Consider the following 26,426-nt stretch of genomic DNA (forward strand, 5'->3'; position numbering starts at 1 on the left):
GCCAAACATGAACTCAGCCAATATTAGTCTCTTGTTAAAACCAGGCAAAGACCCGGCATTTCCTACCAGCTATCGCCCAATTTCTCTTATTAATGTTGATCTCAAAATAATTTGTAAAGCCCTGGCCAAAAGATTAGAGAAAGTAACCCCCTTCATAATACACCCTGACCAAACTGGTTTCATAAAGGGTAGACAGTCATCCACAAACTCACGTAGATTACTTAATTTGATAGATTTCTCTTACAGTAGAAACATAGAAACTAGTATATTATCTCTAGATGCAGAAAAGGCTTTTGATAGAGTTAACTGGAAGTTCTTATTTGCAACTTTACATAAATTTGGTTTTGGGAACTTCTTCATAAACTGGCTACAAACATTATACAGTTCACCAACAGCACGTGTCAGGACGAACGACCAAATATCAGCTAGCTTCTGTCTTCAGAGGGGGACCAGGCAGGGATGCCCACTCTCCCCCTCACTGTTTGCTATCTTTATCGAACCACTAGCAGCAGCAATTAGGCAAACAACAGACATTAAAGGGATAGAGTGTAAGAAAATAGAACATAAGATAAGTCTTCATGCAGATGATGTTTAACTCTTTCTCCAGAATTCTCAATCCTCTCTCTCCCATTCAATAGAACTGATAAACTCTTTTTCAAGAGTTTCAGATTACTCTATAAACTGGTTAAAATCCACAGTTCTACCAATTAATTACTCTTTTGTCAATTTACTTAATACACAATTGGAGTCAGGGAATATCACATACCTGGGAATTAATGTCTCTCCCAAGTTAGCAGATCTAACCAAACTAAACTACATCCCACTTTTAAGGAAAGTGGAAGATGATCTTGCAAGATGGAAATCCTTACCAATATCATTCATGGGGAGAGTTGCTACAATTAAAATGATGGTCTTACCCAGAATAAATTACTTATTCTTGATGATCCCAAACAAACCACCAGCTGACTGGTTTAAATCTCTGGACTCCTCAATCACTAAATTCCTTTGGCAGGATAAACCCCCACAAATTAGCTTAAAACTCTTCAGAAGACCAAAGACAGAGGAGGACTGGATTTACCCAACTTTTATTATTATTTCTTAGCCAGCAGGCTGCAATATATACCAAGATGGTTGCAAGATACCCCACTAGATGAGTCCTGGTTAGATATAGAACAGACACTTTGCAATACGATAGAGCTTTCAGACTTACCATTTATTAGCTCAAGCATAAGAAAACATGAAAGCTTCAAAAGTATTAGTATCAGCACCTCTCTGACGGCATGGTGGGTGTATCTTAAAATGACAGAGTCCTCACTAGTACCATGCAGACGCACACCTATCTGGAACAATCCTGACATTTTGCAAAACAACAAAAGGATCAACCTTCCGGACTGGAAAAATAAAGGAATCCTATACCTGGAACACATATATGAAGGATTGGACTTCATCCCATTTAATCAAATAGTCTCCCAATTTGGAATGGATAAGAATAGCTTTTCAGAATATCACCAAATTAAATCTGTAGTCAAACAAAAATTTAAGCTCAATAAAATAGAATTACAAACACCACCAAGGGTATTAGACTTTTATAATCTCAAACCCCCCAAACTACTGTCTAAAGTATATAAGACACTGTCCAAAATAGACGATAAAATAGTAATCCCTATTGAAAAATGGGAGGTGGATCTATCAGTTAGCTTTGACCAGGACTTCTGGTCCCAAACTTGTTTAAAAACTTTTAAAATGATCAGACACCCCAATTTACAATTAATTCAGTACAAAATTCTACACAGAGTACACTATACAGGTCATCGGATGTTCAAGGGGGGGGAGGGGCCCCCCGGGGCGACCCTCTGTGCCTCTCTGGGGGGCGGGAGCCTTTCTGGTTGCAGTCTCCTTGGGGTTCCTGTGTTCTGGGGCAGCGCCTGGATCTCTGGTACTTGGAGCTCCCCCCGTCTCCTACGCATCTTTGGGGGGCGGATCTGTGGTCCCTCACACTCTCTGTTGGACGCTCCTATAGAGAAACCGTACATAAACAAGCGCGTGTACACACACAGGTGCTCACATGGTGCTCTCAAAGTATGGGCTTGGGCACGTTCAACACATGTCTTAAGGCTGTCGTTGCCACTAAATGCACTGTGATTTATTATCGTGTGATTGTTCAGTTAAACAATGTTGATTTTATATTTCATCATCAGGCTGATGCAGTGATAGCTTGCTCCGGATGTATTGTTGTGTACCCCATTTTTTCTTCTTCTATTCTTTCTCTTTCTGCAGGTCTAGAAGCAGACTCTTGTTAATTATTGTTTATTTTTGTGGACCCCCCCCTGCCCCCCCCCCCCCTTCCCACCTTTTGTCTTTTCCTTTCTCTTTCACCTCTGACTCCGTGTCTGGTCGGAATTACAAAGCATTCAAAAACAATAACAATAAAGTTTTAAGTATCAGGCGTGACATTAAAAGCAGACGCTTTGATGCTCCACCTGAGAATAAATCTGTAAGGCTTGTCACCAGCATTCAGACATCAATTCTGTTTGCTTCACAGCCAGACAGGACACGGTAAAAAAAAAAAAGAAAAAAAAACGTGTGAATTTGACCCTAAAACTGCTAGAAACTCATTTGATGACTACATAATTAGTTTTGATTTGGCATCTGTTAGAAATCCTGGAGTAATTTTTGATTAGGCTTTTTATGCTTTTTGTCCACACGTGACCCAGAAAACCAGGCGCTGGTCTTTGTAGAATAGAATAAACTTTATTGATCCCACTATGAGGAAATTCACTTGTTACAGCAGCACCAACATAATTAGAAGATACATAATAACAAAGCTACGTGTGTAACCACATCGGCAGTAAGCTAGTTTTGTAACCTTTGATCACTAAAAGCCATGAATAAAAATAATAAAAAAACTTGGGTTCCAACAGTATGCAGCATACTGCAAGAGACACGGACATGAAATGTAAATCTGGTATTGAATGAGTATTAAGCACATGATGAGTATTGCATTGATGTTACTGTGTAACCGGATAACGGTAGTACAACTTAGACTAAGGAGTTCTACACTCGTGCTGCAGAGGGGATGAATGACCTACGGTTCTGTTTCACATCTGGGACGTGTCAGTCTGCCTCTGAAGGAGCTGTCCATGGTCTCCACAGTGGAATGCAGTGGCTGGGAGTTTTTTTTCTCTCCCACATCTGTATCCAGTGGACAGCTCAGAACCGAGCTAGCTTTGTGAACTAGCTTGTTCAGTCTCTTCCTGTCTTGGTCAGAGCTGCCTGCACCCCAACAGACCACAGCAGAGTGGATAACAGAGCCAACCACAGTGATAAAAGGATTTTAGCAGCTGGGAATGAACTCCGAAGGACCTCAGCCTCCTCAGGAGGTGGAAGCGGCTTTGGCCCTTCTTATACAGAGCGTCTGTGTTGTTGGACCAGTTCAGTTTGCTGTTGAGGTGAACACCCAGGTACTTAAAGGTTTCCACCAACAAACAAAACTCGATTACCTAAGTGCTGTTTTAATTGGATGTTTGAATGTCTCTAAAACCCGCCAGCTGATCCAGGTCAACCAGTTTTTACTTCTGTGTCTGTTACTTTAAAAGTGTGGAATTTAAAATACTTCTTATTATCTACAGCCAACTTAGTTTTTGGGTGCAGTACGCACAAACACATTCCATACTTTTTGGCAAAAAAAACCCCAACATTTATTTTGACTGGACAGTGTTAGCCTGTTTGTCTTTATACTGGTTTAATATCTTATATTTTATAAATGTTAACCCTTTGGTTAGATAGTTTAAAATTCTATTGTAACTTTATAAATGTAGTTCCTTTCTCCTTCTTATTAATACTTCCAAGAATACAACAAAAATGAGGATTTTCTTTTTCAGTTACTGAGGCGAGGCTAAAATGTTCTAAGGGTTCTAAGGTTTGACAGTCCCAGCTTTTGCCACTGGAGGGTGGAAATTCACATCTCCATTTACCAATGAAAACCCCCGAGTTTGTATCAGTAACTGTGGGTTTAGCACTTTTAGCACCAGATGTGAAAACCCCAATAAACTCACAAGAGGCACGTGCTTAATGAGAGTTAAACCGAGGTAATCCTTTTCAGTTACATGGTCTGGATCTCTTTTCATTGGCTCCGTCTGAGAAGACGTGATCACTGACTTGAGTGTTAATGTGGATTCCTCCCAGTGGACTCCCAGGTGAGTTCATGAGAAATGATAAATGATAAACTTGTGTAGCGCCTCTCAGAGTGAGGACTCCAAAGCGCTTTACACTAGAGTGTATCATTCATCCATTCACACACACATTCACACACTGGTGGGGATGCGCTACGATGTAGCCACAGCTGCCCTGGGGCGCACTGACAGAGGCGAGGCTGCCGAGCACAGGCGCCACCGGTCCCTCCGACCACCACCATCAGGCAACGTGGGTTAAGCGTCTTGCCCAAGGACACAACAGCAGAATTCTCTGTCTGGAGCCGGGATTGAACCTGCAACCTTCCGATTACTGGACAACCCGCTCTACCTGTTGAGCTACTGCTGCCCCTCAGTTCAGTAGTGAGATCGTGTTTCTTCCAGCTAAGATGTCTCTAGGATAAAGCAAATGCTCTCAGGTCAGAACCTGGAGATGGTGATGCATGCGTTTGTATGGTCTAGGCTTGACTACTGTAATTCCCTGTACGCCGGACTAAACCAGTCAGCACCGTCTAGGCTCCAAATGGTCCAAAACGCTGCAGCAAGATTCATCTTCGGGCTGCAGAAGTGGGATCGTATATCACTGGCTCTGCGTGCTCTGAAATGGCTATCTATGAAGCAGCACGTTGAATTCAAAATTCTGGTCTTATTTTTCTAGTTGCTTGCAAGTTCATCTCCTCTTTACCTCTCAGTGCTTCTTAGGAGACGTGTTCAACCTCGATCACTGCGCTCTGCTGACGGTGACCTGCTGATGGTCCCAGGAACCAAGCGCAAATGTCGTGGTGATCGTTCGCTGTGATGGCCCCAAAACTATGGAAAAGCTCACCTGGTGATGTGAAGCAATCCACCTCCATTTGGAGATTTAAAGTCCGACTGCATCAGTACTCAAGGTCACAGTCTTTCAAGTGACTTGCTGGAATTTTACTGACACATTCTGATGTTTTTACACACACACACACACACACACACACACACACACACACACACACACACACACACACACACACACACACACACACACACACACACACACACACACACACCATGCCTGCACATATATAGCTTTTAAAATTTTGGACATATGTTTGCTTAATTTCTTCAAGAACTATTTAAAGAGCAAGTCACCCCCAAATCTACTTTTTTTTTCCTGATAAACTATGTAAATGCGTGTCTAATCGTGCTGCAGACACGTGAAGTCAACAGTTTAGCACTTAAGTGCATTTTAGTTTGAAAATTTAAATATTCTGCCTAATACTGTCTGTGTTGTGCCGTTGTCAGGTAAAAACTCTGCACTGCATTTGAATTTAAATCTGCCATCGCTATTGGCTAAGAGGTACCCTAGAACGTTAGCTGGTACCATATGATGTCACAATGTGGGTGTGAGCCTGTGTGTGTGTGTATTTGTTAGCGGCTCCGCCCTCTCGGTCTGCTAGGCAACAGCATTTTTGCATCTTTCAAACAGGAAGTGGGAGTGGAGTAATACTCTGGTAGGGGGTGACTTGCTCTTTAACAAAGTAAAATGTTACTGTAAGTTGAAAAAGATTTTCCTCAAGTAAACACTTCTACTTCACCTGTAAACAAGCTGTTACTAAACAACATTTAAAAAACAGACTTTATTCCTCACGATCAACAATAAAACTCAAAATTGCACGGATCGAGGACTCTGACACATCCGGTTACGTCTCTGAGATTCATCTCTGCAACACGTCTAAACAATGTGAATAGTTTGAGACAGCACAGCATTTACGTCAGTTATTTACATATGAACGGTAGCTTTTGAAGCATAGTTACTCAAATTCATTAAAATTCTAGAATAAAATCTTCCTGATGCCAAAAGAACAACAGTTGTGGTTTTCTGAGGATTTATGTCTGACTGCAGGACATGTTACAGCTTTAAGACTCACAGTTACACAGAGACAGTTTTCCTGATGACTTTTAAATCATGAGACTGTCCTTAATCCTAAATAAAAGCCCTCCTGTCAGGTTACCTTCTCTGGGAGGGTCTTCTCGTACGTTTGTGAGTTTGTTGAACTCCGGTCCAGTGTTGCTTGTTTAAAGTTAGCCTTTTATTTCGGTGACGTCAGTGCGCCGTGATGCGAGCCATCCCGGGGTTAACGAAGGAGAAGTTCCTGAACATGGTCTGGTCCACGCTGTTGATGAGTGTGCGGTCAGCGCTCGACAGTCTGGGCTTCTCGTTGATGAACTCTTTGTCAAAGTTGCTGCAGTCGCTCGGCGACGTCTGAGGAGACAAAGATGAAATGTTTTACTGCAAAACACAAATTAGGAAACCAAGTTTGAATGCTCTTGAGCCTCTACTTAGAAGTACTTTCAACTATATGTATCTTTGTGTAAAAGACAACAGATCTGTTTGATTGCACACTAAAAACCTCTGTTATGGGGTTGAAGAGTACTGCAGCTTAAGTCATGGCTTCCTTGTGATCAGCTACGCTAACTTTAAAAGACCTACTTTACGCATATTTTCAACACATTTGCATTGGTCTCTAGTAGGAATGAATGACTTGTGATTTGGTTTCTGGGAAAAAATATCCGGCGCACCTGTCTAAGGACGTAGAATTCAGCCTGAGGACAAAGCTTCAGACAACAGGATTTAGTCTTATTTCCTGATATTTGGACATCTCAACTCTGATTGGCTGACATCACGACTCTACCACTGACTCTGCTCTGCAAAGTCGATGTTTCATCTCCACAAATAACACGAGCCTGGAGGAGTTCTGCTGTGTGGTGGAGCTGCTAATGCTAACATTAGCTTCTACTAGCGACGAGGTTCTCTGCTGTTTGCTGGACGCTAAACCAACAGCAGCCTTCTCCGTCGAGAGTCCAGATGGGTGAGTCCATGAATGTTAAATGCGACGTGGATCTGCCAGGCTTTTCTGAACTGAGCGTTTCAATCAGGAGCTAATGCAGGAAATATGTGTAGAAGACTATTTTCACATGACGTCTTCATGTTAAACGCTGAGTTATTGATCATTTTAAATAGATATTAAAGGTTAAATATGCAGCATGGACACTCTGGCAAACTCTGGTGTTCAGAGGTGGTATCGCAACAGCAGGACTAATTTTCCATCCGTTGGGATGTTGGTTCACTGCTGACACGTTCCAGCACCAAACCGTTCAGGATAAGGACTCATTTCTACTAATAAGTTTATTTTACAACAGTATTTAACATGAGAACATCTTCTGTGCTCAGAATCAGCTGCTTGACTTATCAAATCCACCATTTTACACAGTCCCAGCCTCGCCTTCCTGAACGGATGTTTTAGCGCAACAGTGCCCTCTAGTGGCTGGTAGATGTAAACATAAACCCAGTGTTAAACGTGTTCAAGCAGATAAACTCGGCTAATGTCCAGTTTTCCTGCAGCCCGTTCCACGCAGACGGAGCAGAGTGAACAAAAGCCCTTTTGCCCGGTTCGGTGCGAACACAAAGTAACAGCTGATCGTTTGCACGCAGACTTAAGGTGTAAGAGTGGCAAGGAGGATGTCCGCTAAGCTGCCAAGACCTAGGCTAACTAAACAAGTGTACTGATGTGATCAGCAAAATTAAAATGTTCTACTCATATGAAAAACCTCACTCATCCTCACTTCCTCCTGAGAAACTCGTTAGGCTGTGTGGTCGCTACCAGTGATGGTGGTTTAGTCAGAGACCACCCTAACCTGGGTGATGGATGCACTGATGGAGGAAAGGCTTTCCTGCATGTCTGAACAGCTTCACAGATCAGACACAATAATATCGTTCCTGGAATTAGACAATTTCTAAAGAATTTATTTAGTTTTCCTTGGAAATGCTCTCAAGTTGTTTTGTTAGTGACGAGATGTTTATTGTTGGGATCTAAACAACTGCAGCACATCTTGACTGGAGATAAACGCAAGGAGTAGACAGGATGTTTTTCTGCGTACCAAAGTGGGTTTAAAGGGCGGCGCCACCTGCCGTTGCTCCACAGCCTTCCAGTCGACGCTGCTGAAGAACCCGTGATGTCGGATGTTGCCCTTCACGCCCAGCCGCTCCTCAGGCTCCCTCACAAACAGCTGATGGACGACACACCCGTTACACACCGGGCACCCGTGTCAGACACGAAGGGAAGACGGGAATAAATGATAAAACTACACATATTACAGCATTTATTCTTTAGCCTTCTCATTGGGCTGTTATACTTTTCTTATTTAACTCACAGCCCTTTACCTTGACTAGAATGTCCTTTGCTGCTTTAGTCAGCCAGCTGGGATAAACGGGATTATCTGTTCGGATGGACTGAAACAGCTCCTCTTCGTCGCAGCCGTGGAAAGGAGACTGACCAGTCAGCATCTCGTAGAGCAGCACGCCGAATGACCACCAGTCCACTGAGCTGTTGTACTTCTGACCCAACAGGATCTGGTAAAAACAAACACAAATATCTGGAAAAGCTGACGAGACACTTTCACTTTCAGCTGAGCTCAGGTTTTACGTACCGTTGGGTATTTTTATATCCTTAAAATAAACCACACAAGAGAAAGGATCAATAAGGTTATACGCTGCAGCGGAGAGAGAGGCGGAAGATGTGTGAATAGCAACTCGGCCAGACTCACTCTAACTCTCTCCCCCCACCACAGCGTTTTAATTAAAACACAGGAAAAATGAACAAAGAGCAAGTCATCACTGTCTCCGCTAGCCAATAACAGTGTTGTTTCTAGGCTAAGGCGGGACATTCCAAAAAGGAAGTCTCAATTTATGGAGTTGCCTGCCGACAGCCGAAAACTGCTGAGTCACTCAGAAACTATGGATTCCTGTTGCTGGGCAGATTATTCCACCAACCCCACACAAAGACAAACTACATGCCTTATCAGCATACCAGAGCAGGGCTGAAAGGAAAAAGCCCCGAGACTTACTTTACAACACGATTACTTAGAAAAGAACATTTAAGACAGTGAAATATATTAAAACCCTAACACGTACCATTAAAGCTGGGGTAGCTGGTTTAAATGAAGTAACTCAAAGTAAATCTGATTATCTACCCCTCCTTTATGGTACTGAGTAGATAACCTTTCATCATTTTTATTTATCCAGCTCTACAGAACGAATCATTTACGTGAATCTGGAATCGCGGATCACAAGACGGAGCTGTCAGTCAGCGAGAATGCCCACCAGTAGGGGTTGCATGACTTCATTTTTTGAAAAGTCGACAGTCAAGTAGTGAAAATCTAGTCGACTTTGGCGAATCATTGATGACGTCATACACCTGAAGCGGCTAAAACTGACGATGGGTGACCAAGCGTTTTTTTCCGACGCGCGTCGGGAGGCGACGCTCTGCTCTGCTCGCTTTTTGGCGCCCGAGGTAAAACGGAGATTTCACTGAATTGTGACCTTTACCCTCTTGCTATTTAACCTTCCCCTCACCCCATCCTAACCTTTACTCAGTATGTTAGTCTAAATTTTCCGTTAAGCGTGTTTGAGAGGAAGGATGAAACACGAAACAAAGTTTTGCTTGCGCAAGCTAGTTAATACGGTGGCCCTGAAGTGCAAACCACAAAAACAAATCATTTACCGCAACAACAAATTGAAACACGCAACAACGAATCACTTAATGCAAAAACAAATCACAAAACGCACAACAAATTGAAAAGCGCAACAACAAATTCATTAAATGCAAAACCAAATTGAAAACCACAAAAACAAAACACAAACCGGAAAAGGTAGGTACCAATGATGCAACAACAGGCATCACTGATTGGATGATGGATCCGTTGGCCTTTTGAACCGGAAGTTGTTCTGCCGAACGTGGTTATGTGAAAGAGCAGTCAGCGGGTGTGTCCGAATCCACAGGAAGGATGCTTGGAGTACGGGTCCTCGCCGGTCTAGCAAGGCCGGGTCCTTGCTAGTTAAAGTTAAAGTCCCATTAGTTGTCACACACACAGGTGTGTGTGCGAAATTTATTCTCCGCATTTGACCATCCCCTGGGGGAGCGGTGAGCTGCAGACACAGCCGCGCTCGGGAACTATTTGGTGGTTTAAGCCCCCAATCCAACCCCTTAATGCTGAGTGTCAAGCAGGGAGGCATTGGGTCCCATTTTTTCAAAGTCTTTGGTATGACCCGACCAGGAATCGAACCCTGATCTCCCAGTCTCAGGGCGGACACTCTACCACTAGGCCCCTGAGAAAGGTGGGTTTTACCCCCATTTGATGCAAAATAAGTTCTAAGGTCCAATTTACATTACATTACATTACATTAGTTGCCGCCACGGCTGTGACGGGACCTACGGGCCACCGTAGAGGTGAAGGCTAGACTGTCCGAATTCAGAGCCGCTGGGTTCCGGTCTTAGCGGTCTGGCAAGTACCCGGCCTTGCTAGACCGGCAAGGACCCGTACTCCAAGCATCCTTCCTGTGGATTCGGACACACCCGCTGACTGCTCTTTCACATAACCACGTTCGGCAGAACAACTTCCGGTTCAAAAGGCCAACGGATCCATCATTCAATCAGTGATGCCTGTTGTTGCATCATTGGTACCTACCTTTTCCGGTTTGTTTTTTGTTTTTGTGGTTTTCAATTTGGTTTTGCGTTTAGTGAATTTGTTTTTGCGCTTTTCATTTTGTTGTGCGTTTTGTGATTTGTTTTTGTGGTTTGCACTTCAGGGCCACCGTAGGTTAAGGTTAGGATGGGGGTGAGGTAAAGGTTAAATTGCAAGAGGGTAAAGGTCACAATTCGGTCAAATGTCCGTTTTACGGCGGGCGTCAGATACCGACGCGCAGGGGCACATCACCTGCTGCCTTTTCCGAGGACTCCATCTTGTCGGTCATTATCACGTGACAGCGACTAGTCTATGAAAGGCATAAAAAGTCACTACAGAGCAGTGAAGTCGACTAGTCGGCTAGTTGATACAACCCCTACCCCCAGTACCCAGCATGCGATACGGGGTTATGCCAGGAGAAGCTGGAAGTTTGCTTAACCCTCTGGAGGCAGGCGTTGCAGATTTGCAACGTTAAAACCTACCTACCTGGTTGTGGGCTCGATACACGGGAGGCGACAAACGACCGCAATCAGCGAAATGCGTTGCTGTCGTTTTTATTACCTGATACACGGGAGGCTTCACATAACTCTAGCAGCACCTTGTGAAACATCATATCTACCGCTTTTTTAAACTCTGAACCGCTTAAATAACCTTAATTCCCTCCAACCTGACACAGCCAATCAAAACAACAGAAGATTCGATTTCGCCACAGAACAGAACGCGTCGACGGCTTTGCCGCTGGCCGCTGCTGCGGGTCGCCTTACTTCTGATTTTACTTTATAAAAAAAACCCTGAGAATGGGTTCATCCCATATTACAAACCCAGAGAGGGCTTCTCTGTCTATCAGGACATGCTTCAGTTTATTACACAGTTTGGACCTCACATTAAGATGAACACAGTCACAGAAGGAGAAACGGCTTCCATGTTTGCTCGGAGGTGTACGGAGAATCCTGTCCGCTCATTGGTCAGTGAGTCAAACCTCCGTTGATTGGTCCTCGTCCGAGCGACAGCGATGAAAAGTTGAAAATGTTTAAACCTTCTGGGATCGCGTCGCTGGGTCGCCTGCGCACGACACGTGCACGAGCGCAAAATTTCACACTCACGTTTTTCGCGTTTCGCTTAGTAGGAGGGAGACCCGCGATTATCGCTTTGTCGTGCATGTCTCATTGAAAATGAATGGAGGAGAGGAGATGTCGCCTCCCGTGTGTCGAGCCCATTACTCCACACACATATTTCATTTGCATTTTTTAAACTCAGAAGTACTCGTGAAGGACTTAGTTGTTCATCCTTTTATCAAAACTTATTTTGAGAACTTAACCTTTTTGAGAGGATTAAGAGGAACCAGAACCAGAACGGAAGTTCCTCAACTGTAAAACACCGTGAAATATTTACGACCGTTCTTAGCACCTCCTAGAGTCCTGCAACCCCCCAAAGCACTTTACAACACAAACATTCACACTCTGGTGGAGATGAGCCACAACGTAGCCACAGGGCACGCTTATAGAAGTGAGGCTGCCGTAAACAGACTCCAGCAGGTGAGGCAGTTTAAGTGTCTTGCCCAAAGACCCAACGGCTAGGACACACTGAGCAGGGCTTGAACCTGCAACCCTCTAGTAAATAATAATTTATTGTATTTTAGAGAATTGTAACTGAAAGTTTATTTGAATAAAATTAATAATAATGCAGATAATTGTTGTGTGGTGTATTTAATGGACGAGGAGAGAGGGAGTTATCTTTTGTTCGTTGGAGCCAAGTGATCAAAGCAGCGTTGAACCTTACTCAATTCAATTATTAAATGATAAATGACCCGCACTTGTATAGCGCCTCTCAGAGTAAGGACTCCAAAGTGCTTCACACTACAGTGTATCATTCATCCATTCACACACACATTCACACACTGGTGGGGATGAGCTACGATGTAGCCACAGCTGCCCTGGGGCGCAAGGACAGATGCGATAATCAATAATTAATAAATAAATAAATAAATTTAAAAGCTACTTAAACCTGCTTTTTTATTATCTATTTAAAAAATATATAATTTCTAGACACTTATAAGGAGCCCTTGTTAAAAGGCCAAAAGAGCCACTTGTGGTTCCAGAGCCGAAGGTTGCAGACAAGGAGTGTGTGGTCACCTCAGGGGCGATGTAGTCAGGGGTCCCGCAGAAGGTGGAGGTCCGAGACTCGTCCTGCATGTTCTCCTTACACATCCCAAAGTCTGCTATCTTTATATGACCGTCTGAATCCAGCAGCACGTTGTCCAGCTTCAGGTCTCTGCAGAGAAACAAAAGTAAATAAAATAAACAGGTTCAAGTCTCACATGACAGGAATCTTTACAAGTTGGTCAGGTCTTTGACAAACAAGTCCAAAGTATGTGATAGTTGCATCTTATTCGAGTTTGTAACTCTAAGTCATTCATAAAGTCTTTGAGAGGCGATTCAGTCAAGTCGAGTCCCAAGTCACAGAGGCTGAGTTCAAGTTAAGAGTCTTTCTTTGTCTGACCAGATTTAAACTTGAGTCCAAGTCTGAGACGACACCCCCCCAAATAAAAAAAGAATGGCTTACCTGTAAATGATTCCTTTTGAGTGTAGGTACTGGAGCCCACAGATGATCTCAGCAGCATAGAAACTAAAAAATGAAAATAAATCTGATGGTTTCTGTTTCTTTCACATAACCCTCACCCCTTCACAGAAAATAGAGAAGTAGCCTAAAAATGCAGCCAGATATGACCAATCGGCATGCTTCGTAGCAGCATGATCACTTCCTTAAAAGGTGAACTGGGTTCAAACCTCCGGCCCAGACTTCAGCATGTCATTGTGCACACGTTAAACACGTACGTGGCTCGATGAAGGTCAAACTTGTGGCAGTTCTGGATGTGGAACATCAGATCTCCTCCATTTAGATACTCCATCACAAAGAAGAGGTTTTCCTGTGATGCAAAACAAAATGTGATTTTATAGAGCAAATTGCAGGTTAGAGCCTCCTTAGAACAAATGTTTAGAGAAACATAACAGAACTCGTTCCAAATAAAAATGTACACATACATCAATTATTTAGGCTTCGGGAGTCGTTTTAGTGAGAAAATGTTTTTTTCCTGCCAAACCAGACATGATGCAGGCAGAGGGAGTCCTGTTAGCTTGATCCAGAGAAAAATATGGATTTTAACGCCGGTTCTGACACAGAGGAAACTTTAAATGTTTATTATTATACTTATGGTGGACCACAACCCCAGTTCTGAGCCTGCTGCCCGGCCCAGGGAGCAGAGACAAGCCAGAGGATGAAACGATGGGAGAGAGATGTAGCTGTGGTGTCAGGAGGTTCTGTGGAGGAGCAGGTGTCTCGGTGAGTGAACGATGCTAGCTAGCTAGCTAGCTTAAACTCATGTGCTAACATCACAGTATACAGATTACTATCATGTACCAGACAACTAAAATAGTATTGGTCAGTATATATATATATATATACATACACATGTATATACATACACATGTATATATATATATATATATATATATATATATATATATATATATATATATATATATATATATATACACATACATGTATATATATATATATATATATATATATATATATACATACATGTATGTATGTATATATATATATATATATATATATATATATATATACACATACATGTATATATATATATATATATATATATATATATAAATATATATATATATACATACATACATGTATATATATATATATATATATATATATATATATATATATATATATATATATATATATATATATATGTTCTGCCTTTTATAACTCAAACTGGATGTTATCGTTGTAAACTGCCCTGGAGCTCCCTCTAGTGGCTGCTTTGTAATATAGGTTTGGTTACTTTGGGAAAAAAAATTGAGAACGTGAGGAAGAAATCAAAGATGGTGGAAGGTGATGTCGTAATGTTATTGTTCTAAGCTGATACGGGCCTTAAAATGTTGCTGCCTTGGACGAGATATGTCTGTAAGTATGAGTGTCGTGATCATTATTTTTTGTTTTATGTAAAAATGGTACGATAATTTGTACATTTGAAAGTTTTATCTTGTTAGCTTGCAGCAAGCGGGTAACAAGCTAGTTTACAATGTTAGTTAGCTAATACAGTATTTTGTACTTTCAGTTTTACGATGGTCAAAGAGAAGGCAATGGTCAGAGGCCATTCTTCAATAAATCAGCACAAAGAAGGAAAACAAGTCTGGTTATTGGAGCATCGTTATCTCGCTGTCTAGCAAGGTGAAACTAAGAGACGCAGGGCGAGGACAGCACAGTAAAAAGACATTAGCGCGGCGGGCGCAACCACGAGGAGCTATTTTCAGCACATCAGTTATGAGTTTACGGTCAGGAAAGCAATATCAACTGGGTCTTCCAGAAGAGGAAAAAACATCAGACCAAAGAGAAACAGAACAAGTGCACAACGCAGAGGATATGGAGAACAAGGATAATGCAAGCAATACAGACACACAGACGGAGTCTAGACGCTCGCGGACATCCAAGCGGTCATCCACAAGCTCGGCAGCACTTAAAGCACGAGCAAAAGCAGAGATTGCACGTGCACAGCTGGCGTATTCAGAAAGGGAAGCAGCTATAATGAAACAAAAAAACCGAACTTGAGGCTAATTTACATGTTTTGAGTTGTCAAAAGGCTGTTGCAGTTGCAGAAGCAGAGGTTGCAGTTTATGAAGAAGAGGAGGAGGGACTCTCCAAAAGTGAACTGCCCTATCCATTGGTGGGACCACCCGCTAGTCCAAAACAACGCACGGCGGAGTATGTACAAAAACACTCAGATATTTGCCTTGAAGGATTAGAATTAAAAGTAGATCCACTTACCTGTCACAGAGTCGCACGAGAACAATGCGAAATGGCTATGAATGCAGATATAGACAATGACGGCTCACACAGTGCTCAAAAGGCTAATGTTAAAGTGGAACTCCAAACACAACAGAGAGAGAGACCGGACTCCCCCAAACCTTATCCGTACAACACTCTTCAAACATCAACAGAGATACAGGGTGTCCAGGATATTACGAGGTACCTGACAAGGAGGGAAATGTTAAGTACTGGACTTTTGCAGTTTGATGACCACCCAGAAAACTACTGGGCGTGGAAGGCGTCATTTCAAAGTGCTATTAAAGACTTGCATGTTACAGCTCAAGAGGAGCTAGATTTAATGGTCAAATGGCTTGGAGTTGAGTCTGGTCAGCAGGCCAAAAGAATCCGATCGGTCCATGTCTTTAATCCAGCTGCAGCTCTTAACCTTGTATGGCAAAGACTCGAGGGATGTTATGGATCTCCGGAAGTGGTAGAAAATGCACTGTTAAAAAAGATTGAACAGTTTCCCAAACTAAACCACAGAGACAACACAAAGTTAAGAGAGCTGGGTGATATTCTGCAGGAATTAGAATGTGGAAAAGATGGAGGATACCTACCAGGCCTCTCATATTTGGACACAGCTCGCGGGGTCAACCCCATGGTGGAAAAGTTACCCTATGGACTGCAGGAAAAATGGATTGCAACAGGAGCAAAGTACAAAGAAGAACATCAAGTCGCTTCCCCCCCTTTCAGTGTCTTTTCAAAGTTTGTAAAGCCAAAATAAGAAACGACCCAAGCTTTGTCATCACACCTCCTGCCGACACAAGCTTCAAGAAGGAGAAAAGCTTCAGAGGCAGCAACAGGCAAGTGATTAGTGTGCATAAAACGGACATCCCTGCAGACACTAGTTCACCTCAAAATAGTTACAGCAAGCTAATAGAAAGCCCTGACAAGGTATGCCCAATACATAAGAAACCTCACCCTCTTAAAAAGTGCAAGAGTTTCAGAGCAAAGCCCATAGATGAGCGCAAGTCATTTTTAAAAGAGAACAGAATCTGTTTTAAATGCTGTGGTTCTACTCAACATCTAGCAAGGGACTGCAGGGCGCAAATAAAATGCATGGAATGTGGTAGCGACAGGCATTTAGCAGTACTACATCCAGGTCCACCCCCTGCTCCAGCAGAGAGCTCTGAAGCTGATAAAGATGATGGCGGGGAGACACAGGATGGTGCAATTGCCTCAGTTGTTTCCAAATGCACAGAAATCTGTGGTGATGCAGATAGCCCACATTCGTGCTCAAAAATAAGTCCTGTGGTAGTATATCCAGAAGGCGAAAAAGAACGGGCTAGAAAGATGTATGCAGTGCTTGATGAACAAAGTAACAAGTCACTAGCTAAGTCTCAGTTTTTTGAGCTCTTTAATATTAAGACACGCTCAGAAACTTACACGCTCAGAACATGCTCAGGACTGTCGGATAATGTCGGCAGAACGGCAACAAACTTCATAATTGAGTCAATGGATGGTAAAGTGAAGCTTCCACTCCCAAACCTGATTGAATGCGACCTGATTCCAGATGACAGGAGAGAGATTCCCTCTCCACAGGTTGCCATGAAGTTCCCACACTTACAGAAGATAGCTGAAAAAGTACCTTCTTTAGAAGAACAAGTACCTATTCTGTTGCTGTTGGGAAGAGACATTATACAGGTACATAAAGTCAGAGAGAAAATCAATGGGCCACACAATACACCTTATGCGCAGCGTTTGGATTTAGGCTGGGTTATAGTCGGGGAAGCCTGCATGGGGAAGACACATAAGCCCCCTAAAGTGAGTGTTCTCAAAACACATATTCTTCCGAATGGTCGTGCTTCATACCTCTGCCCATGTCCTAATACGTTTCAAATCAAAGACCAGTTAAACACTACACCCAACCCCAAAAAAGACAAGGAAACACAAACACCAATCAACTGGGAGAAACTGTTTTTGTCAGGACAAAGGATGATGACAAACCAGCACTGTCAGTAGAGGACAAAGACTTCATTGACATCATGGAAAAGGAGGTGTATCAAAACGAATGTAACAGCTGGGTGGCGCCTTTGCCATTCCGCTCTCCAAGATCAAAGCTTTCGAGTAACAGAGAGCAAGCATTCAAGCGCCTCCAATCTCTCAGAAAGACACTGGAGCGGAACCCTGAAATGAAAAGACAATATATCGAATTCATTCAAAACATGCTGGACAACGATCACGCAGAAGTCGCTCCACCTTTGGACTCAAACAAAGAACACTGGTACTTACCATCCTTCGGTGTGTACCACACAGAAAAACCTAATCAGCTGAGAGTAGTCTTTGACTCAAGTGCAGAATTTCAAGGACAGTCCCTTAACAAAGTCTTATTAAGTGGACCCGATCTAAATAACACACTGCTAGGTGTCCTTATGCGTTTTAGGAAAGAGCTTGTAGCATTTTCAGCTGATGTGCAACAAATGTTTTATTGTTTTGAAGTGAGAGAGGATCATAGGGATTATCTGAGATTCCTTTGGTATGAAGCTAACGATCCCGACAAAGGTATTTGTGACTATAGAATGAGGGTTCATGTTTTTGGGAATAGCCCTTCCCCAGCTGTAGCTATTTACTGTATGAGGCATGCTGCAGTCGAGGGAGAAGAAGAGCACGGAAATGATGCAAAGCAGTTTGCAATGAGACATTTTTATGTTGATGATGGTCTCGCATCCACAGCAACGGTGGAAGAAGCTGTTGAGACACTCACAAGTGCTCGAAAGATGCTGGCACAGTCAAACTTGAGGCTACACAAAATAGCCTCTAATGACCACAAAGTAGTGGAGGCGTTTCCTGCTGCTGAGAGAGCCAAGGATCTGAAAGACTTAGATTTGGAGTTGGACGACATACCCCTGCAAAGGAGCTTGGGGCTACTGTGGAATCTTAAAAGTGACTGTTTTACCTTTCACGTCACCACTGAACAAAAGGCGTTCACCAGGAGAGGTGTCTTGGCCACTGTCAACAGTCTATATGACCCGCTGGGTTTCGTGTCACCCATCACAATGCAGGGAAAAGCTCTTCTCCGTGAATTGACCTCAGAGCAAAAGGACTGGGATGAATCGCTTCCTACAGAAAGAGAAGAGGAATGGAGCAAATGGAGAAGCTCATTGAAGGATCTTGAGCGGCTACAGATACCGAGGTGCTACCTACCGTTCTCCCAAGTCGTTGCTGAGAAAAAAGAACTGCATATTCTCAGATGCCTCCACCATGGCCATAGGAGCAGTGGCATATCTGAGAGCTTTTGATGGTGAAGGTCAGTGGCACACAGGGTTCATCATGGGCAAGTCCAAAGTAGCCCCAAGACCCGCTCACACTGTCCCCAGATTGGAGTTATGTGCAGCAGTGTTAGCCGTAGAGATGTACGAACTCATCAAAGATGAGATTGACATTGAAGTAGACACTGTCAGATTTTTCACAGACAGTAAAATCGTTCTTGGTTACATACACAACAACACAAAGAGGTTCTACACTTACGTGGCAAACCGAGTGATTAGAATCAAAAAGACTACACATCCGTCACAGTGGTTTTACATAGCCAATCCAGCAGACACAGCCACTAGACCGATTGCAGCTTCTGCATTGGTTTCGACGAACTGGTTCAGTGGTCCTTCCTTTTTGACACAACACGACACAGAGAAGTCTCACTGTGATAGCTTCACACTGATTGATCCCAACACAGATGCAGAGATCAGACCTGATATAACAAGTTTTGTTACCAAAGCATGTGGCAGCATCATTCAAGAAAACAAACACAGAAGGTAAAGGCTGGAAGTGTTTCAGGGAAACTAACACTGTAGATGAAGTGTCTAAAGCAGCAAAGTGCATCATTCACACAGTACAAAGTGAAACATTTAAAGAAGAGTACAGATGCATAAAAGAAAATCAGCCACTTCCAAGGCAAAGCTGTCTTCAAAGATTAAATCCAGTTATTGATGAAGATGGGCTCCTCAGACTAGGAGGTCGATTGGCACCTTCTAACCTAACAAAAGATGAGAAACATCCACTCATTATCCCTAAAGCTCATCATGTGGCCATCCTTCTTATTAGATACTATCATGAGAAGGTAGCACATCAGGGGCGTCACCTAACGGAAGGAGCACTCAGAAGTGCTGGATTTTGGATTATTGGCAGTAAACGGCTCGTCTCTTCTGTTATTCACAAATGTGTTCTCTGTCGAAAGCTTCGAGGACGACTTCAGACCCAAAAGATGGCAGATTTGCCTGTTGACAGGCTGACACCAATGCCACCGTTCACTAGTGTAGGACTGGATGTCTTTAGACCCTGGACGGTCACCACACGTCGCACCAGAAGAGGAAGTGCAGACAGTAAATGCTGGGCTGTGCTTTTTGCCTGCATGTCCACGAGAGCTGTGCACATTGAGCTCATTGAATCAATGTCGACATCCAGCTTCATCAATGCGTTAAGGAGATTTTTCTGCATCCGTGGACCTGCTCAAATACTCAGATCTGATAGGGGTACAAATTTTGTTGGAGCATGCAATGAGTTGCAAATTGATCACAAGGACACAGAACTAAACTTATACCTGCAAGAGAAAGGATGCACATGGTTGTTTAATCCTCCACACTCATCACACATGGGTGGATCGTGGGAGAGACTTATTGGAGTGGCAAGGCGCATCCTAGATGGTATTCTGTTGAAAGCAGTGCATGTCCAACTGACGCATGAAGTGTTAAGTACATTCATGGCAGAAGTAATGGCAATAATGAATGCAAGACCACTTGTACCAGTCTCAACAGATCCAGACAAACCAAACCTTCTCACCCCAGCAATGCTCCTTACACAAAAAGTCAACGCATTATCTGCACCAACAGAAAGCTTTGGACCACCAGACCTCTACTCAAAGCAATGGAAGCAAGTACAGTGTTTGGCAGACTCTTTTTGGAAACAGTGGAAAAGTGAATATCTTTCAACACTACAGCAAAGGAGAAAATGGACTGATGATAAAACAAACATAAAAGCTGGGGATGTTGTGTTATTGAAAAAAGCTCTCGCTCACAGAAATGACTGGTCCATGGGAAAAGTTGTAAAGACATTTGAGAGCAAGGACAACAAGGTTCGAAAAGCAGAAGTAAAGACTGGGAAAGATGGAAATGAAAAATTGCTTTTGAGACCCATCGCTGATTTGGTTTTGCTTTTATCAAGTGATAAATAAGTGTTTGAAATAGCCGTAACTGTTCTAAATGTTTATCAGAAAAGTTTGTTGTAGTGGCACAATTGCATTGTACCAGGCAGGGAGTGTTCTGCCTTTTATAACTCAAACTGGATGTTATCGTTGTAAACTGCCCTGGAGCTCCCTCTAGTGGCTGCTTTGTAATATAGGTTTGGTTACTTTGGGAAAAAAAATTGAGAACGTGAAGAAGAAATCAAAGATGGTGGAAGGTGATGTCGTAATGTTATTGTTCTAAGCTGATACGGGCCTTAAAATGTTGCTGCCTTGGACGAGATATGTCTGCAAGTATGAGTGTCGATAAGATGATCATTATCTTTTGTTTTATGTAAAAATGGTACGATAATTTGTACATTTGAAAGTTTTATCTTGTTAGCTTGCAGCAAGCGGGTAACAAGCTAGTTTACAATGTTAGTTAGCTAATACAGTATTTTGTACTTTCAGTTTTACGATGGTCAAAGAGAAGGCAATGGTCAGAGGCCATTCTTCAATAAATCAGCACAAAGAAGGAAAACAAGTCTGGTTATTGGAGCATCGTTATCTCGCTGTCTAGCAAGGTGAAACTAAGAGACGCAGGGCGAGGACAGCACAATATATATATATATATATATATGTATATATGTATATAATATTGATTCTTGACAATAATAAACTATAATGAGCATCTGTCAGCTTTCACACTCGTTAATATCCGTTAACGTAACGTAGCTTAGCGTTTTAGAGAGGGAGGGACGCCTATTCAGGGCAGGTGGTTCTCAGCTGGTTCCGACCCAGAAACCAGCTTCCCTGGCCCGCTAGCAATTTTTAAAAGCTCCTTATCTTCTTCTGGAGCTCAGCGCGGACCTCCCTGACCTGGTTGTGACGCCAATCTAGGAGCCCACAGGTATGCTCCACCACGGGATTCTGGAGGATAGGAGGCATGTTGAACTCCCATCACATCACTGAGATTGTAATCCTTAAGTCTGAAGTGTGCACCACAAACGACCGTGTTTTTAGCTGCACGAAACACCGGGAACAGAAGATTGTTACATTCTCTTATTTGGAAACCTGTGCATTCGATGTCCGACCTGCTGGAGTTTGTACAGCCTCCACACACACATTAGTTTACCATTTCTAAGAAAAATGAGCACAATGCTAAACTAGTGAACACACACACACACACACACACACACACTTACTTGATAACACGACCTCTTTACTCAAAAATTACCTACTGGCCATACTGAGCTTCAGGCAGGACTAGCTTATAACTCCCCCCCATAACATCAGAGGTTAAGATAATAAAAAAAACGTGTTTTTAGGTTTGCTAAAAAAGGGGTTTTTTACTTGAAATAAGGGGCTGTTATGTATTGTCATACAAAATACCCACAATAATCATTTGTATGAAATAAAAATAAATTTAACCTGCAATTTGGTCTTTAAACAAGACTGGATTATCTTAATTTTTATTATCATGGTTGTTTACTTTTTATGTTTATTAGTAAATAAGTGTTATGAGCCCAGTTTATTAGTTCTCTTTCATGTTGCTTAACTTTATATTTTTATATAATAAGTCAAACCGAACGTGGGGATTTTGAATGTTAAAACTTGCCACCTATTTATATTTTATGCTGTAAGTGTTTTTTTTGAAAGATTTTGCATTAAAGGTGTGGTTCACTGAGAAACCATCTTTTATTGATTGTTTCTGATTTTAACGAGTCATTCTGAGTGTTTCATACAGGCTGAACATGAAAATAGTCTCCTACACCTATCTCCTGCAGTAGCTTCTGATAGAAAACAGATGGTGAAACTCTAGGATTAGAAAATCCTGACAGATCTACGTCACACTGTCACTTAACATTCATGGACTCACCCATCTTGACTCACGACGGGGAAGGCTGTTGTTGGTTTAGCGTCCAGGAAACAGCAGAAAACGTCTCGGCTATTAGAAGCTAACGTTAGCATTAACAGCTCCACCACACAGCAGAACTCCTCCAGGTTTGTGTTATTTGTGGAGATAAAACATCAACATTGCAGAATAAACAGAGTCGTGATGCTGTTAGCCAATCAGAGGAGAGATGTCGAAGTATCAGGAAATAAGACTCCACATCCTGTCGTCTCAAGCTACTTTCTCCTGTGGCTCTACATCCTCCACCAGGTGCACTGGGGCTTTGTTTCCCCAGAGTACGACTTACATTATTACCGAGACTGCTGCAGATCTATTAAAACATGAGTAAAGTTGATCTTTAAATAACTGAGCGACAAAATAATCTAAATTATTTCATAACGGCTAAAGGAGTCATGGCTGTATTTTCTGAAGCTTCTCCTGGATCCTCACCTTTGTCTGGAACGTGCAATAAAGGTGTGTGAGGAAGGGATTCTCCCAGGCTAAAGACAGAACCCTCCTCTCCACCATGGTGCACTCCACGTCGTCGTCCATCAGCACCACGTCTTTCTTCAGAGCCTTCACTGCAAAAAACTGGCCGCTCCTTTTCAGCTCGGCCAGAAACACCTGAGGTTACAGAGGAAGCAGCTTAAAGCGGCAGCGTTTGTCTGCTGTGATGAAGCAGCAGTGAAATGAATCAGTGGTTTTCAGAGGACAGAGGCAGCACAAACATGCATGATCACATGGTCTGGTTAAGGATCTAACTAATGTTGGTCTGGTGGGAAAAGTTTCTTTCTCAAAAGCTGTGAGACAATCCATCCATTCACTCCAAAAATCATAGTGTTTCTCAGTGTCAAGGCGCCTGGCCTTGCGAGGCGATGTCTTGCGAGGTCAGGCGCCTTGCTTACGAGGACGCGGTCCTTCCTTGGTCAAAGAAAATGGTTAAATGGAACAGACTTGCATCACGTGACCGCGGCTTCCACGGCGGTCACGTAAAGTCATGTGATACGGGAGATAACGTTATATGTTATACGTATTAGTTTCAATATAAATATATAACGAGCCTTTTACTTTTTAATTGTTTATTAAATTACATATATAAGTGAGTTACTACCCGCTAACCACCGAAGCTGCAACTACTAAGCTACTAACCAACCATAGATAACTTCTTTGGATCTAAAAAAACATTTTAAATTAGCTGACTTACTTTTTAACTTGAAAATTGTCCCCGAAGTAGCTGCCGGCTTTTGATCCGCCGTCCTTTTGAAAATACCGCAGTGTATTCTGGGTAATTTTTGACCAAGGCTAGGCTACAAGACACCTCCCGTGTGTCCTCGCTCAGCTAGCTAAACGGCTAACAAACGGAGAACACCCGCCTTGGTGACATTTTTATTTAAATTATATTGTCACCTTTCCGAAGCTGCCTTTCCCGAGCATCTTGTGCAGAGTGAAATCCTCGATGGTGAATTTAGGTTGGTGATCCTTTTTTGGGACAGCGTAAAGAGGTTCTTCTGAGGCTTGCTCAGGGGTCGACCTGCTGACCTCTGGTGGCCCCTCCCACAAAACACCCACCATATCTGCAACAAGAAGCCAAACAGTTGGTGTGAAAAGAGTTTTCTTAAGGACAGAGACAGAATCTATGAGGTAGAAGTTACTAACCTTTGCCTGCAGGTGTGGCTGCAACAGGCAGACCCGTTACTATCCCAGACAGTGCTCGGACCACCCCCGGCTGGCCAACGCCAACTGGTCCTTCTCGACTAATGATGTCACTGTCTTTGGTGCTTTTTGCCTTCAGAGAAAAAAACACAAGCAGCATCAAAGTAAATGTGTTCAACAGTTTAAATATTATTGAAATTATGGTAAATGGCCTGTATTTGTATAGCACCTTCTTAAGCCGGGCGTACACTGTGCGACTTTTTCACTCGCAGCGTTCAGCTTCAGCTCAAACTGTACGACTTCCTCGCAGGGCAGATCTCACGAGTCATGTGCTCACACTGCACGACCCAGTTCTCGCATGCGACCTGACTGCTCACACTGTACGTCTGGTAGCAACACGTCGGCCCTAAAAATGTGCTAAAAATAGCAGTTTTTACTCAACACGTCAGACTTTTTTGTCTTGCCTGTTGTCCTTCGGGAGTGCTGCAGGAGGACACACAGGGATTTATGGGGGTTGGATGAGGAAAACGAAATAAAGAAAGTGAATCTGTGTTTTGTGACCAGTTTAATTTGACATGAACACGACAAACACGCCTTCTTGACAATCTTTGTGAGTAAAAAAACGTGTAGAAACAAAAACGAACAGCGTGTGTTATTAGGGAAATAGCGAGCGACCGGCCGGCGTTGATGCAGGATTGCGCGCGCATGCGCCGTGAGCGGTTCTGATACTTTTTGGATCGTAGCTGCTCGCAGCGCCACTTCAACAGTGCGATACCCTCACGAGGGACGAGCGAAATATTAAACACACCAGAAGTCCGTGCGACCTCACGACTGCTGATCGGCGGCTGGTCACGTGGTGTTAATCGCCTCTCGTAACCCCCTGTACACTACACAACCGCTCGGCGCAAAACTCGCCCCGATGTCGTGGCTTCTCGCACGACTGGAAAATCGGCTCAAAAAAGTGAAAAAGTCGCACAGTGTACGCCCGGCTTTAGGGTTCTACGACCCCCCAAGGTGCTTCACAACACAATCAGTCATTCACACATTCACACACAGGTGGGGATGAGCTACAATGTAGCCACAGCTGCCCTGAGGCGCACTGACAGAGGCGAGGCTGCCGAGCACAGGCGCCACCGGTCCCTCCGACCACCACCAGCAGGCAAGGAGGGTTAAGTGTCTTGCCCAAGGACACAATAGCAGAATTCTCTGGTCGGAGCCGGGATCGAACCTGCAACCTTACGGTTACTGAATAACCCGCTCTACCTCCTGAGCTACTGCTGTCCCAGGTTCTTCTGAGAAATTAAATGAAAAGTTGTGTAAAAATGCTTTTAAACACACTTCCACTCAGAATTGTAAAACTTGAGTTGGGATAACTTAAATAGTGCAACCAGTGCAAATGCATAAACTGTTAATAATGCAGCTATTTTTGTGAAAACCACAACTCGTGGTGATCCAAATCCCAAATACACTACAGGGTATTTCTGCACACACTGGTGTGACATTTATGGTTCTGCTTAAAAAACAACATTTACACTAGGGCTGCACAATATATCGAAAAATTATCGTCATTGGGATAACAGGAAGTGCGATAGGCCCATCGCAAAGCACGCCAGAAACAGCCATAAATGTTTGGTTCAACATTTCCATCCGTGTCATACATCAGCTTTTTGTAAACCAGCTCTGTTTTTTAAGCGGAAGTATTATTTGACCAATCAAATGTAGTCCTTCTGATATGCGGCCAATCAGATGGGTCAGTTCACGTAATACGCCCGCCCCCTACGTAGACCCTTAGGATGGAAAGTGTTATGTGCCATGCCCCTTTTCGGCCACAGGATGGCCTCAGTGGCTTCTGCCTCGCCTGTCTCCCGGTGAACAGCTGTTTGTAATCGCTCATAATCACTTGACAGCTGTTAAAAGCTGCTCTCCGGCCCTCAGTCAACGAGAAGGTCCAGGGTAGTGTAGACTCTTCGGAGTATATACTATTCTCTTCTCCTCGGTTGCTTTCTTGGTAAAAACTCGTATTGCTCACGCTCGTCTTCGGTTTACACACTCTTGGTATTTGGATTTGGATATAGGGTTTGACCATTTGGTTTGTTGACTTCGGAACGTTTTGTGGACTTTGACTTTGGATCTCCCC

The 26,426-nt window shown here is 43.1% G+C and overlaps 1 protein-coding gene across 2 annotated transcripts in view; it reads right to left on the reverse strand.

Annotated features, from left to right (window-relative positions):
- Positions 1-1,915: 1,915 nt before the first annotated feature.
- prkcq (protein kinase C, theta) overlaps positions 1,916-26,426 on the reverse strand; it is a 50,976-nt gene continuing 26,465 nt past the window's right edge. The window contains exons 9-18 of one of the 2 annotated variants that reach the window (XR_011516233.1): positions 24,293-24,422; positions 24,044-24,210; positions 23,087-23,260; positions 13,523-13,614; positions 13,251-13,313; positions 12,821-12,959; positions 8,389-8,577; positions 8,106-8,234; positions 6,179-6,429; positions 1,916-2,014 (exon numbers count right to left, since the gene is read on the reverse strand). Coding sequence is in view for 1 of the 2 variants with exons in the window: in XM_054739879.2 (XP_054595854.2) it covers positions 6,271-6,429; positions 8,106-8,234; positions 8,389-8,577; positions 12,821-12,959; positions 13,251-13,313; positions 13,523-13,614; positions 23,087-23,260; positions 24,044-24,210; positions 24,293-24,422 (1,242 nt within the window). In the remaining variant the exon portion in view is untranslated. Of the gene's footprint in view, positions 2,015-6,046; positions 6,430-8,105; positions 8,235-8,388; positions 8,578-12,820; positions 12,960-13,250; positions 13,314-13,522; positions 13,615-23,086; positions 23,261-24,043; positions 24,211-24,292; positions 24,423-26,426 lie in introns of those variants that run through there. The other variant, XM_054739879.2, reaches the window with a different exon arrangement.

This window comes from Nothobranchius furzeri, chromosome 1 (genome assembly GCF_043380555.1).
Source record: "Nothobranchius furzeri strain GRZ-AD chromosome 1, NfurGRZ-RIMD1, whole genome shotgun sequence".
Taxonomy (NCBI): Eukaryota; Metazoa; Chordata; class Actinopteri; order Cyprinodontiformes; family Nothobranchiidae; genus Nothobranchius; species Nothobranchius furzeri.